The 15,246-nt window shown below is 68.0% G+C and overlaps 1 protein-coding gene across 1 annotated transcript; it reads right to left on the bottom strand.

Moving 5' to 3' along the window:
- Positions 1 to 1,852: 1,852 nt before the first annotated feature.
- Positions 1,853 to 6,153, bottom strand: SP7 (Sp7 transcription factor). Its single transcript, XM_035572479.2, has 2 exons — positions 6,080 to 6,153; positions 1,853 to 2,969 (listed from the first exon to the last, which is right to left on the bottom strand). Exon 2 carries the CDS (start codon positions 2,901 to 2,903, stop codon positions 1,902 to 1,904), a length of 1,002 nt encoding a protein of 333 aa, XP_035428372.1. The 5' UTR covers positions 2,904 to 2,969; positions 6,080 to 6,153; the 3' UTR covers positions 1,853 to 1,901.
- Positions 6,154 to 15,246: the final 9,093 nt, after the last annotated feature.

Below are 15,246 nucleotides of genomic sequence, written 5' to 3'. Positions count from 1 at the left end.
TGGCTCAGGGACGCGGCCGGATGCGCTCGGCGCCCGTTGGCACCGGCCCACCCACAGCGAGCAGCGCTTTGGGGGGAAAAACCCCTAAAAAAGCCAACTTGTGTCTAGCGGGGGAGCGGTGGTGGGGGGTCATCATGCAAGCTGGCGCCCGCCATCCCAAATTCAAGGCCCGAGGAGGTGGCAGAGCCATCCTGGGGACGGCGTTGTCACCCGCCGTGGCACCGCGTCGCCCTGGCTGGGGACGTCCCCATGCCTCAGTTTCCCCTGGGCACCCCTGGGTCTCTGCCAGCCGCGGTGACTCAGCGCGCGGTGGCACACGTGGCCGGGGGTGGTGGCACCCGGGGCCCCGCCACGCTGGCACGGGGACCCGCCGCCATCCCCGTGGGCGCTGGGACGGGAGGCGGCCGAGCACGAGGCCGCTTCCGCCTTCCTCTGCCTTTTTCCGTGGCTTTTTTGGGTTTTGCAGAAAAAAAAAAAAAAAAAAAAAAAAGCCCCAAAATGGGGCTCGGTGCTTCGAAGCCCTGGCAGGAATCCAGGGCGCTGGGGCTGCTCGGTGAGGGGGGGGCGTGGGGGCGCTGCCAGCCCGCGGTGCCCAAAATCCGGGGGTCCTCGGCCTGTGGCCCCGAACGCGCCCCGGCGCTGTCACCACGTGTCCCCCGCCGGCCGTGGGGAAACTGAGGCACGGGGCAAGGCTGGGCTGAGCCCGGCAGGATGCTCGCGGGGATGTGCACACGCGTGTTCCCCTGCACACGCGTGTGATTGTGTGTTCCCACGCATGGATGTCCCTGGGGTTGTTGGACACGGGGCTGGGGGCACGCGCGTGTGGGATGTGCCCGCGTGGTCACTGCGGGTGGAGAAACCCCGATGGGTCCCCAAAAGCAACTTGGGGCACGTGGGTGGTCCCTGAGCCTGGGGACATGGGGATGAAGGGACACGGGGACACGGGGACGTAGGGCTACGGGGACACGGGGACACGGGGACGTAGGGCTATGGGGGTGCAGGGACGTGGGGCAATAGGGACACGGGGTCACGGGGCTATGGGGATGTGGGACTGCAGGGTGCTGGGAATGGGGAGATGCAAGGAATGGGGACATGGGGACAGTGGGACCCAGGGCCACGGGGCGATGGGGACACAGAGGGACGAGAGCACAGCAATACGGGGCCGCCAGGACCCAGGGACAAGGGACAAGGGGACACAACCGGATTGTCCCCAGCACTGCTCACGCTGCGCTGCAGTGAGGGGACGCGGTGACGCCGAGCAGGGACATCCCGTGGGGGCTGGTGGCACTTTGTGGGGCTGGTGGCACTTTGTGGGGCTGGGTCCCCCCCGCACCCACGTCCCTGCGTGCCTCAGTTTCCCCCAGGGAAGGGACGAGGGCAGCACCCGGCGCAGGACAGGGGGGCACCGCGCTGCTGTCGCTCCTGGATAATCCCTTTATTGCTTTTTTTTTTTTTTTTGGGGGGGGGGGGGTAGCCAGCTAATGAGGGGGGGTACATCAGCGCCTAACGACCTGGGCGTGCTAACGAGGCGGAGGAGAAGGGGCAAACCCTGTCCCTGAGCTCTGTGCGGGGCCAAGACAGCCGGCGAGGCGAGAAAAGGGGAGGGGGGGGGGGAGGGACAAAAAGGGGGCGCTCGCCTCGAAAATCCCCCCCCGGCGCGCCCCCCCAGCACTCGGCGAGCCCCCGCCCCACGCCCCTCGCCATAATTTAAGACATAAATTATAATTTATAACGGGGAGCGGCTGCTGGCCCCGGGAGGGTGTAGGCTTGGCGGGGGGGGGGGAGCACCCCGAAATAAATATCCCCGGCGAGGAGGAAGAGGAAGGAGGAGGAAGAGGAGGAGGAGGAGGAAGAGGAGGAGGAGGAGGAGGAGGAGGAGGAGGAGGAGGAAGGTGCGGGGCTCAGATCTCCAGCAAGCTGCCGGCCTCGGGGCTGCCGGCGTCCTTGTCCGGCGAGGCGGCGGCGGGGCGGCGGGGGGAGCCGGGGGGCTGCTCGGCGGCCCCCACGGGTGCTTTGGGGGGGCCGGGCTCGGCGTGGGTCTTCTGGTGCTTGCTGAGGTGGTCGGAGCGGGTGAAGCGCTTGCTGCAGAGCAGGCAGGTGAACTTCTTCTCCCGCGTGTGGGTGCGCACGTGGCGCTCCAGCTCGTCGGAGCGGGTGAAGCGCTTGCCGCAGAAGAGCCAGTTGCAGACGAAGGGCCGCTCGCCCGTGTGCCAGCGCAGGTGGGCCTTCAGGTGCGACGCCTTGCCGTACACCTTGCCGCAGCCCGGGATGTGGCAGCTGTGCACCGGCTTCTTGCGCAGCCCCCCCGCGCCCCCCAGCCGCTCCAGCTCCTGGCAGTTGGGGCAGTCGCAAGCCGCTCGCCCCCCCGGCGAGCCCCCTCCCCGAGGCCCTTTGCCCGCCGCCTCCCCCAAGCCGCTTTTGGGGACCGGGGTGGCGCCGGGACCGCCGGCGTAGGGCGGGGGGTTGAGCGCCCCGAAATCGGAGCCGTAAGCGGGCAGGGGGGGGCTGAGGGCGGGCTGGCCCTGCAGGGAGCCCTGCAGCCCCTCGGCGCCAGCCGGCCCCCCCAGCCAGCCGCCGTTGGGGTGCACGTCCCACCAGGCCGGGGCCGCCGGCCCCGAGCCCCCCGGCAGCCCCCCGCCGATGCCGCCCTTGTACCAGGAGCCGTAGGGGTGCGGCATTTCCAGCGAGGGGTAGACGCCCGGCAAGCAGTCGCCCGATGGGTGCCCCTTGGTCGCCACCACCACCGGGGCACCCAGCACCTCCTGGGTGCCGGCGGGCGCGGGGAAGGGGTGCCCGAAGGGGCCGTAGTCGGGACCGTAGGGACCGGGCGATGCCTGGGGGCTGGCGGAGGGCGAGAGCAGCCCCGGGCCGCTGGGGAAGGCGGCGGTGTAGGAGTCGCCCATGGCGGGGGCACCCAAGGGTGCTGGCGGAGGGGGCGGCCGTCAGCGGGGGCACGGGGCCATGGTGGTCTGCGGGAAGAGGGGAAAAAGGGGGTTAGAAGAGAGGGGAAGGGGGTGCTGGGGGGGTGTATGGTGATGGGGGGCACCCAGGGCAGTGGGGCACCCAGTGTGATGGGGCACCCTGCTCCTGGGGGCACCCATTGCAATGGGGCACCTGGTGCAAGGGGACACCCTGCTCTGGGGCACCCAGCACCCATTGCAGTGGGGCACTCAGCACCATGGGGCACCCATTGCTGTGGGCACTTTGCACCACGGGAACCCAGCACCCACACCCCGACACCCAGCACCACGGGGACACCCACCGCCCCCCCTCCCCGCACCCCCGTGCCTCAGTTTCCCCCACACACCCCCTCTGCGGGCACCCCCTCCTCCCCCCCCCAAGCAGGGGCTTCTCCGAGGGCTCGTAGCGAGGCTGTGCTGGCAGCGGGGACCCCCGCAGCCCCCTTCCCGCTGCCTCCCCCCGCTCCCAATCTCGGCTCCTGCTGCCTTTATGGCCTTTTAATCGAATTACGCTGCGGCCTCCCCCCTCCTCGGCGACTTCCTCTGCTTTTATTCCCTCCCTGGCTTTCAGCTGCCGCTGCAGCCCCGCGCCGCCGGGCTGAGACCGGGCGTCACGAGCTGCCCCCCGCCGCCAGCACCCCCAGCTTTTCCCTTTCTGTCTTTTTTTTTTTTTTTTTCCCCTCCTTTCACCCACTTTGTGGCTTTTTCAGCTTTTCTTTTTTTATTTTATTTCATTTTTTTTTTTATTCCTCCCCCTTCCCTCTTTGCCGTGGTTATTGCTCCTATTTTTAAGCCGGCCCCGGCCGCGGCCGCAGCGCGCTCCCGGCCCTCCAAGGATAACAAGGGCCAGGCCTGTGCCCCGGGAACGCTGCCCTGCCGCGAGAGCCGAGGTAATTAAAACCAGGGCGAGCGTCTAACGGAGGCACGCTTAAAATAGTGTAAACCTCCCATAAATCAGCTCCGCTTGCGCCGGGAAATTAGGAGCAGGGCCGGCGCCCCGGGGAGCCGCGGGCTGAGAACGGCGCGAGCTCGGTGCACGAGTGGCTGCTGCCGGGGCCGGTGGCTGCGGTGGCTTCATGCCCCCCCCCCCCCCCCCGTGTCTGTGCCCTGTCCCGTGCTGGGGACCCCCATCCCCCGCTATCCCCCCCCCCAAATCCAGGAGCAGACCCTGCCGTCGGGGTGGCCCCGGGCATCGGTTCCCCGTCCCTGGTCCCCAGGCTGCGGGTTTTGGTCCCCAATTCCTGGTCCCCAGAGGGTGGTCCCCAGTCCTCGGCCCCTTGTCCCCCAACTCCATTCCCTGGTCCCCAAGCCCAGGTCCCCAAACCCCATCCCTGGTCCCCTGGTCCCCAACCCCTTGCTCCCAATCCTCGGTCCCCAGAGCACAGCCCCTGTTCCCTGCCCCCAGTCCCTCATCTCCCTTCCTCAACCCCAGGTCCCCAAATCCCACTCCTGGTCCCCGATTTGTGCTCCCTTGTCCCCAGTCCCACGTCCCCAAACCCTAATCCCAGCTCCCCAAATCCCAATCCCAGGTTCCCCAAACCCCAATCCCTGGTCCCTTGTCCCCATTCCCTGGTTCCTTGTCCCCAATCCCACGTCCCCAGCCCCCAGCCCCTGTCCCCATGGTGCCTTTGCCCCAGCCCCAACCTCAGTGGGTGGCCCGAGACCGGGACCCCCCTCGGTCCCTGCCTCAGTTTCCCCGTCCCCGCTGCTCCCGGCTCCTTCCAGCCTACGGCCACCAAACGCGGGGGTCCCTGGGGGCCACCCGTCACCCGGCCGGGCCCTGGCTCCCCCTGCTCACACGGTGGAGCCGGCCCCCGCGAGGGGACAGCTTGTGGCAGAGGTGGCACTTGGCACTGTCCCCTCGCCTCCGCAGCCCTGTCCCCTCCCTGGGGACAGCAGCGACCCCGCTGGGGTGGGGGACACCGAGGTGGGCACAGGGACAGCGGGAGGGAGGATCAGGCCCTGCGGGGGGAAGGGGGACACCGGGTCCCCGTCCCCTGCCGTGTGGGTGTCCCCGTCTCCTGGTCCCCACGGCTCCCAGGGACCGTGGTGGCTTCTGGTGCCAGCCCTGTGTCACCGCAGGGCCCTGGCTGTCCCAGGGTGGCCCCGCGCCAGGGGAAGACGTGGCCTCGTCACCGGGTCCAGGGTGCCACAGCCTTGGGGACAGACGTGTCGTCATTCCCAGGTCTGGGGCACAACGGCCCTGGGGACAGACGTGTCCCCAACAGCAGGTCCCGGAGCACCGCATCCCCTGCGAGCGCCCAGTGCTCCGTGTCCCAGTGCCACGGGACCCCATTGTCCCCCCGGGTGCCATACCCGGGGGTCCTGGTGGCAGCAGGGAGAGGGATGGGGACACATCTGGAAACAACCCCAAATCCCAGGGCTGAAAACATCCTCGGAGCCACCGAGCCCCGACGCCACCCATCCCAGGGGTCTCTGTCCTGTGGGGTCCCGTATCCCGTGGGGTTCCATATCCCGTGGGTCCTATATCCCATGGGTTTTGTACCCCAGGGGTCCTGTAACCCGTGGGGTCCTGTAACCCATGGGTCCTATATCCCAGGGGTCCTATCTCCTGAGGTCCTGTATCTTGGGGATCCCTATCCCAAGGGTCCCATATCCCAAGGGTCCCATGTCCCAAAGGTCCCGTATCCCAGGGGTCCTGTATCCCAGGGATCCTATCCCAAGGGTCTCATACCCCAAGGGTCCCGTATCTCAGGGATTCCCTACCCTAAGGCTCCCATATCCCAAGATCCCATATTCCAGGGTTCCCTATCCTGAGGGGTCCTGTACCCCAGGGGGGAGCTCCCCCATCCTGGGGGGGGGTCCCTGTCCCCGAGGGTCCCCCCGCCCTGTCCTGCAGAGCTGCCTGGTGCGGGGCTGTCCCCACGTCCCCAAGTCCCTACGTCCCCAAGTCCCCGTGTCCCCACGTCCCAACGTCCCCATATCCCCATATCCCTACGTCCCAATGTCCCTAAGTCCCCAAGTCCCCACGTCCCCAAGTCCCCACGTCCCAACGTCCCCACGTCCCCACGTCCCAATGTCCCCAAGTCCCCGCATCCCAACGTCCCCGTGGCCCCACATCCCCGTGGCCCCACGTCCCCGCGTCCCCGTGTCCTTACCGCTCTCCGGGGTTGCGGCAGTGCCGGCTGCGGGGGTGCCGAGCTCGGGGTTACCGGTAAAACGGGGAGGGGGCGACCGGGGGGGGGGGGGGAGGCGAGGTGCCGGCGACCCGGGGGTGCCGGTGCCGGGGATCCCGGGGATGCCCGGGGGGTGCCGGGGATGACGAGGTCGGGGGTGCCGGCACCGGGGGCTCCGGGGGCTCCGGGGGCTCCGGGGGTGCCGGGGTCCGGTGCAGGAGGCAGCGCCGCCGCCGCCCGCCCCCGCTGTGCCGCGGCTGTGCCGGGGCTGGGCCGGGCCGGGACCGGGGCCGGGGCCGGGAGCCCTGCCCCGAACCGCCCCTCGGCCGGGGGGGGCGGCGGGGGCCGGGGGGGCCGGGGGCAGGGCGGGAGGGGAAGGGGAAGGAAATGGGAAGGGGAAATGGGAAGGGGAAGGGGAGAGAAGGGAAGGGGAGAGGGGAAACGGGGAGGGAATTAGGGGGGGAGAGAGAGAGAAGAGAGGAGAAGAGAGGAGAGGAGAGGAGAAGAAGAGAGGAGAAGAGAGGAAGAGAAGAGAAGAGAAGAGAAGAGAAGAGAAGAGAAGAGAAGAGAAGAGAAGAGAAGAGAAGAGAAGAGAAGAGAAGAGAAGAGAAGAGAAGAGAAGAGAAGAGAAGAGAAGAGAAGAGAAGAGAAGAGAAGAGGAGAAGAGAAGAGAAGAGAAGAGAAGAGGAGAAGAGAAGAGAAGAGAAAAGAGAAGAGAAGAGAAGAGAAGAGAAGAGAAGAGAAGAGAAGAGGAGAGGAGAGGAGAGGAGAGGAGAGGAGAGGAGAGGAGAGGAGAGGAGAGGAGAGGAGAGGAGAGGAGAGGAGAGAGAGAAGAACAAATGTATAAAGAGAAAGAAGAAAAGGAAAGAAAAAGAGAGAAAGGGAAAGGGAAAGGGAAAGGGAAAGGGAAAGGGAAAGGGAAAGGGAAAGGGAAAGGGAAAGGGAAAGGGAAAGGGAAAGGGAAAGGGAAAGGGAAAGGGAAAGGAAAAAGGAAAGGGAAAGGAAGAGGAAGATGAAAAGGAAGATGAAAAGGAAAAGGAAAAGGAAAAGGAAAAGGAAAAGGAAAAGGAAAAGGAAAAGGAAAAGGAAAAGGGAAAGGGAAAGGGAAAGGGAAAGGAAAAGGATGGGAAGAGAAAAGGCAAAAGGGGAACAGAAGAGGAAGGGCAAAGACAGGAGGGAGGGGACAGAAGGGACAGAGGGGACAGGGGAAGCTGGGGCACCCAAGGGCCTGGCCCCCCTCACCCTGTGGCCTGTGGGGACCCAAACCAAGGAGCAGCGACGGGGCCAGGAGCGGACCCAGGCCGGGGATGGGGGGGCAGGGGCGGGGGTGGGGACAGGGATGGGGACAGAAGGGACCAGGGTCGGGGATGGGGACCAGGGGCCAGGTTTGGGGATAGGACGCGGATGGAGCAGGGACAGGGAGGGAGCAGGGATGGGGACAGGAGGGGATGGAGCAGGGATGGGGATGGAGGGGGACCAGGGATGGGGCGGGGAGGTACCGGGAACGGGGCTGGGGGGGACCGGGGTTGGGGACAGAACGGGACAGGGATGGGGTTGGGGTTGCCAAGGGTGGGGATGGGGCAGCGATGGGGATGGGGAGGACCAGGGATGGGGACAGAAGGAGACCAGGGACGGGGCCGGGGATGGGGCCGGGGATGGGGACGAGGACGGGGATGGGGACAGGGACAGGGACGCGGACGAGGACGGGGACAGGGACGGGGACGGGGCAGAGCAGGGAAATGAGGTTGGGGACGGGGACACGGGGACAGGGCCGGGGATCCCCGTGCGGCCGAGGCGCCGCTCCCGACCTCAGTTTCCCCACGAGCCGGGGTTTGTTCAAACCACTTTTTTTTTTTTTCCCCTTTTTTTTTTTCTTTCTTCCTTTTTTTTTTTTCTCTTTTTTTTTTTTTTTTCCCCAAAATGTCCCGTTTCGGAGCCAGCGGGGCCCTTTCCCAGCCCTGAGTCAGGGCTTTCCGCTGCGGAGCCGCTGACTAACAGCCCCCAGCCGCCGGCGCCGCCGAAGGCCGCAACCGCTGCCCCCCCCCCCCCCCCCCCCTCCGGACCCCCCCCCCGCCGGGGCTTCCACTGGTCCCCGGCCACCCAAACTGGGACCAAACTGGGACGAGCGCCCCGGCACTGGGCAGGGTTTGGGCACCGGGCAGTGGGGTTTGGTCAAGGGGTTTAACTGGGGGGGAGGGGGATGGGGGGGACGGGGGGGGGGGTGGATCTTGGTCCCCAGGGGTTTTGGGGAGCTTGGGGGGGGGGGTTGGGGGGGGCCCTTCAAAGCTGGGGGGGCGGCGGGCGCTCGGCCCCGCTGATTGTAGGGCGGCGCCGCTGCCCACGGCCGCAATTACTGGGAGGGGACCGGGGGGGGGCTGGGGGGGGGCAGAGCAGGGCTGGGGGGGGGGGCTCGGTGCCCGTCCTGCCTCCAGCCTGGGGGGCCGACCCCAGCCCTCCCCCATCACTTCTCCATCTCCCCCCCATGTCCCCATGTCCCCCCCCTTCCCCATCTCCCCCCCCAACTCCCCCATGTCCCCCCCCGCCCCTCTCCCCCCCCCAGTCCCTCCCTCTCCCCTTTTCCCCCTTTTCCCCCTTTTTCCCCTTTTTCCCCTTTCCCCTTCCTCCCCCCACCCTTTCACGCCCCACGCCACCAGTTTGGGGGGGGGCTCAGCCTTTGGGATGTGTTTTTTTTTGGGGGGGGGGTCTCAGCCCGTGATAAGAACTGGGGGGCATCGTCCCTAGGGAAATGAGGCGGGGGGGTCGCAGACCCCATGGTCTGGGCTTGGGGGGGCTCAGCCCCTGGGACATCAGCTTTGGGGTGCTCAGACCTCACGGTGTGAGTTTGGGAGGGGGGGGGGCTCGGACCCCGTGACGTCAGTTTGGGGGGGGGGGGGCTCAGCCCCAGAGACATGAGCTGGGGGGGGGGGGGGGGGGCCTCAGCTCCCATGACACGAGAGCTGGGGGCTCTCAGATCCCATAGCATCATTTTTTTTGGGGGGGGGGAGCTCTCAGACCCCATTACATCAGGTTTTTTTTGGGGGGGGGCTCTCAGACCCCATAACGTCTTTTTTTTTTGGGGGGGGAGGGAAATCTCAGAACTCATAATATCAGTTTGGGGGAGGGGGGGCTCAGACCCCATAACATCCATTTGGGGGGGGGGGGGGGGGGTTTAAGACCCCATCCACGACATCACTGGGGGGGCTCAGACCCCGTTTTGGGGGGGGGGGGGTCTCCGCAGGACAGGGGTCGCAGCCCCCAAGCAGGGCACAGAAGTGCCCGTTGTACCGGGATGGCGATGTCCCCGTCCCTGTCCCCATCCCTGTCCCCGTGCCCGTCCCCGGGGCCCGGGACACCCCCGGTTCTCCCCCCCCCCCCCGACCCCCCCCCGACCCCCCCCCGACCCCCCCGTCCTGCGGTGAGTGCGAGGCAGCTGGGCCGGGGGCTCCGCGGCCCTTCAAAGGGAGCGCGAATGGCTTCCATGTGTGCTGGGGCGGGCACTGGGGGCACTGGGAGGGGACTGGGGGCACTGGGGAGGGGGAGTGCTGGGAACAAGGCACTGGGAGAACTGGGAATGGGGACTGGGGGCACTGGGAGGGGGACTGGGGGCACTGGGGAGGGGGACTGGGGAGGGGGAGTGCTGGGAACAAGGCACTGGGAGTACTGGGAGGGGTACTGGGGGCACTGGGCGGGTGACTGGGGGCACTGGGGAGGGGGACTGGGGAGGGGGAGTGCTGGGAACAAGGCACTGGGAGAACTGGGAATGGGGACTGGGGGCACTGGGAAAGGGACTGGGGTCACTGGGAGGGTTAATGGGGGCACTGGGGAGGGGGACCACTGGGAACATGGCACTGGGGGCACTGGGAAGGGGACTGGGGGCACTGGGAGGGGTAATGGGGGCACTGGGAACTGGGGGCACTGGGAACATGGCACTGGAAGCATTGGGGGGGGACTGGGGACACTGGGAAGGGGAGCCACTGGGAAAATGGCACTGGGAGCACTGGGATTGCGAACTGGGGGTACTGGGGAGGGGGAGTGCTGGGAACAAGGCACTGGGAGAACTGGGAATGGGGACTGGGGGCACTGGGAAAGGGACTGGGGTCACTGGGAGGGTTAATGGGGGCACTGGGGAGGGGGACCACTGGGAACATGGCACTGGGGGCACTGGGAAGGGGACTGGGGGCACTGGGAGGGGTAATGGGGGCACTGGGAACTGGGGGCACTGGGAACATGGCACTGGGAGCATTGGGGGGGGACTGGGGACACTGGGAAGGGGAGCCACTGGGAAAATGGCACTGGGAGCACTGGGATTGGGAACTGGGGGTACTGGGGAAGGGGACTGGGAGCACCCAGAATGGGCACTGGGAGCACTGGGAATGGGGACTGGGAGCACTGGGGAGGAGGAGCACAGCAGTGCGGCACTGGAGGCACTGGGAGCACTGGGACCGTGCCCCCCACCCCCCAAGCAGCCCCTGTCCCCAAGCCCCCTCCCCATGTCCCCCCCCGGTGGCACCGTGTCCCCAACAGCACCGTGTCCCCGACCCCCCTGCGCCGCAGTGCCCCCACCCCGCTGTCCCCAACGTCCCCAAGCCCCCAGCCCTTATCCAGCCACCAACCAGGGGACATTTGGAGGGGGGGGGGACAGGGACCCCACGCCCCCCACCCCGCTGTCCCCAACGTCCCCAGGACCCCAACCCTTGTCCAGGCACCAACCCGGGGACATTTTGGGGGGGGGGGGGGGACAGGGACCCCACACCCCCTGTAGTGCCCCCACCCCGCTGTCCCCAATGTCCCCAAGCCCCCAACCCTTGTCCAGGCACCAACCAGGGGACATTTTGGCGGGGGGGGGGGGGGGTAACGACAGTGACCCCACGCCCCCCCACCCCTCCGTCCCCAACGTCCCCAAGCCCCCAACCCTTGGCCAGCCACCAACCAGGGGACACCGAGGGGTGGCAGTGGGGACCCCCCCCCCCCGCACCCCCCCCCCCCAACCCCAACCCCAACCCCGTGCTGCCGCCACCGCGTCCCCTCCGTCCTCGTCACCACCCCCCCCCCCCCCAATCTTTGCCCCGCGCCCCCCCCCTCCGGCCCCCGGATGTTTCTTTTGCGGTCGGAGGCCCCGAAATAGCGGCGGCCCCAGCGCGTGTGGGTGCGCCGGCCACGGCTGCCAGCGCCCGCGGGCTCCAGCCGGCCCGGGGGGGGGGAGGCTGTGGGGAGTCTCCGAGGGCTCGTATAGGGTTGAGCACCCCCCCGGGCGCCCCGCCGGTTTGGGTCCCCCCCGTTGGGTGTTTGGGTGGGGGGACGGCGGGTTTGGGTTTGTTTGTTTGTTTGTTTGTTTTTTGGGGGGGGGGGCGGGGGGGGTGTCCCGCGGTGTCTCCTCGCCCCGATTTTTGGTGGGGTGGTTGTTGGGGGGGGGCGAGGAGGGTGGTCCCTGGAGGGGGGGGGGGTTAGAGGAGGGGGATTGGGGGGTGGGAAGGGGATGGGGGGGACTGTGAGGACCTGAGGGGACATGGAGAGACCTGGGGGGGGGGGGGGGGGGCGTGGGGAGGGGGTCGTGGGGACGTGGGGGACGTGGGGGACTTGGAGAGATGGGGGGGGACCAGGGGGACCTGGGGGCACCTGTGGGACTTGGGGGGACCCAGGGGGGCCTGGGGGGACTCAGGGGGACTTGAGGAGACCCAGGGGGACTTGGGGGGGTCCAGAGGGACTTGGGGGGGGTCCAGGGTGTTTGGGGGTCCCAGGGGGACCTGGGAGAGACCCACAGGGCTTGGGGGGACCCAGGGGGACCTGGGGGCACCGAGGGAACTCGGGCAGACCCATGGGGGACCCAGAAGGGCTTCGGGGATACGGGGGGGCCTGTGGGAAGACCCGGAGAGACAACGGGGACCTGGGGGGACCAGGGGGGGACCTGGGGGGGACCTGGGGGGGACCCGGGGGGGTCGGGGGTCCCCAGGCCGCGGGGAAGCCGGGGGCAGAGGTTGCCGCGGGGCCGAGCGGTGCCCACGCCCCGGCGCTTCCTTCGCTCCCTCTAATTATCCCCCGCCGGGGCTATAAATAACTGCGGTGGCCACCGGGGACGGGCCCGGCCCGCGGGGACGCCGGGGACACGGACACCGGGATGGCGGGGACAGGACCTGGGGTGGCGGGGATGGACCCCGAGATGCCGGGGATGGACCCCAAGATACGAGGGACGGACCCCAAGATGCTGAGAACAGACCCCAGGATGCCGGGGACAGACCCCAAGATACCGGGGATGGACCCCAAGATGCTGGGGATGGACCCCAAAATGCTGGGGATGGACCCCAAAATATCAGGGCAGACCCCAAGATACCGGGGATGGACCCCAAAATGCTGGGGACGGACCCCAAAATATCAGGGCAGACCCCAAGATACCGGGGATGGACCCCAAGATGCTGGGGATGGACCCCAAAATGCTGGGGATGGACCCCAAAATATCAGGGCAGACCCCAAGATAAGGGGGACGGACCCCAAGATACCAGGGACGGACCCCAAAATGCTGAGGATGGACCCCAAAATATCAGGGCAGACCCCAAGATAAGGGGGACGGACCCCAAGATACCAGGGACGGACCCCAAGATGCTGGGGATGGACCCCAAAATATCAGGGCAGACCCCAAGATAAGGGGGACGGACCCCAAGATACCAGGGACGGACCCCAAAATGCTGAGGATGGACCCCAAAATATCAGGGCAGACCCCAAGATAAGGGGGACGGACCCCAAGACACCAGGGACGGACCCAAGATGCTGGGGATGGACCCCAAAATATCAGGGCAGACCCCAAGATAACGGGGACGGACCCCAAGACACCAGGGCAGACCCCAAAATGTTGGGGACGGACCCCAAAATACCAGGGAGGGACCCCAAGATAATGGGGACAAGACCCCAGCAGGGCAGGGACAGACCCCAGGACATCCCGGACAGACGCTGGGGTCCGTGGTGTCACCCCCTCGGCCCGCGCCCTGTCTGTCTGTCCCCCCGCGTGTCCCCTTGCCCCCCCCGGCCCCGCTGTGCCCCCCCCCCCCCCCCGCCATGTGGCTCTCATTGCGCTGCGGTGAATGACCGCATCAAAGCAGCAGCGGCTGGGGGGGGGGGCACCGGGGTCTGAGCCGCCCACCACTCCCTGCCAGAGGACCCCCCCCAGGTTGCCCAGGGACCCCCCCAGGTCGCCCAGGGACCCCCCCCAGGTCCTGCGACCCCCTCCCCCTGTGAGCTGCTGGGGTGCTCTGGGTCCCCCCGGCTGTCAAGGACCCCCCTTATGCTATCCTGGTCCCCCCCCCAAGACCCCCCAGACCCTTTTAACCCCCCCAGAATGCCAGGGAACCCCCCCCAGGATGCCAAGAGACCCCCCCCCCCGGATGCCAGGGACCCCCCCCACAGGATGTCAAGGGACCCCCCCAGGGCCCTGGGTCCCCCCCAGAATGCCAAGAGACCCCCCCAGGATGCCAAGAGACCCCCCCCAGGGCCCTGGGTTCCCCCCGGATGCCAGGGACACCCCCCCACGGAATGCCAAGAGACCCCCCCCCAGGATGCCATTGGGACCCCCCCCCCCCCCCAGGATGCCAAGAGACCCCCCCCCCCCCGCCAGCGCCCTTGCTCCCCGCAGTGTCCCCACTTGCCCCCACCCCACCCCACCCCCATTTCCAACACCTTGGGACCCCACCACAACCGCCGGCGACCTCCCATGAGGACCCCCCCCAAGTGGCCTGGGACCCCCCCCCCCAAAGCTGCCAGCCCCCCCCCCCCGGGCCATGCCCTGTCCCCGTCCCCCGCGGTCGGCCGGGCCAGGCCTGGCTCGCGCCGCGCTGCATTTCTGCGGTTCCCAACCCCAAATTGCTGGGAGTCGCCCGGCGTCGCCCTGATTCCTCTGCGGCCTGCGGGGGGGGGGCCCGGGGGGGGGCCCACGGGGACAAAATCCTCGGGGGGTGGCCCGCGGGGGGGGTGGGGGGGTGGCCACGGGGACGCTCCCTGGGGTTGGCCCAAGGGGGCTGCGGACCCCAGGCTGCCCCCAGAGCCCCCCCCCCCCCCCAACCCCGGAGCCACCCCAGGGCCCCCCCTTCCCTCCCGAACTGGTCCCAGTGCTCCCGGTCCCCCTCCCAGTGCCCCCCCGTACTGGGCCGTGCCCCCCCACCCCGGCCGTGCCATCGCTGCCGGAGAACGGGGTCCCGGTCCTGCAGGGACTGCGTTCCCCGGTGTTAATGGGGTGGGGTGGGATGGGGACAGGGGTGGGACGGGGGGGGAAGGGAACGGGAAGGGGAAAGGGAACGGGAAAGGGAACGGGACAGGGACAGGAACAGGGACAGGGAACGGGAACGGGAAAGGGACAGGAACAGGGAACGGGACAGGGACAGTGGCGTGCACGGGGACAGGGAACAGGGATGGGGACAGGGAACAGGGACGGGAATGGGGACAGGACAGGGAACGGGGGACAGGGGACAGGGGAATTGGGGATGGGGGGACAGGGAACGGGGAACAGGGATGGGGAACAGGGATGGGGACGAGGGAAGATGGGGATGGGGACAGGGACAGGGACAGCACAAGGGTGAGGACAGGGACAACGAACGGCGAGGGGGGGACAGAACAAGAATGGGCTAAGGAGAGGGACGGGGCAGAGCTGGGGGCATCAACAAAGGGGAGGGACGCGGTACAAGGAACGGGGCGGGGGAAAGGGACTGGACAGGGACAGGGGCTGAGTGGAACAGGAAGGGGGACAGTGGAGCGTGGGGGTTGGGTGGGCAGGGAACGGGTACAGGTGAACAGGGATGGGGAAGTAAAAGTGACCCCCCACAGGGAGCGGACGGGGGAAGGGATGGGGACAGGGGATGGGACGGCATGCCAACGGGACACCCGGGCGGGGAGGGGATGGGGACAGTGATGGGGATGGGGATGGGGACAGGGATGGGAACGGGGATGGGGGGACGGGGACGGGTATGGGGGGATGGGGACGGGGGACAGGGATCGGGACAGGGATTGGGGCCGGGACAGGGACACAGGGGATGGGGACGTGTGTTGTGTTGGGATGGGGATGGGAACGGGGTGGGGACTGGGGGGACAGGGATGGGGACAGGGGGGATGGGGACGGGGGGACACAGGGGACTTGGGGACGGGGATGGGGATGAGGGCGAAGGGGATGG

This window comes from Cygnus atratus, chromosome 29 (assembly GCF_013377495.2).
Source record: "Cygnus atratus isolate AKBS03 ecotype Queensland, Australia chromosome 29, CAtr_DNAZoo_HiC_assembly, whole genome shotgun sequence".
NCBI lineage: Eukaryota > Metazoa > Chordata > Aves > Anseriformes > Anatidae > Cygnus > Cygnus atratus.
This window is presented reverse-complemented; position numbering and strand designations above follow the sequence as displayed.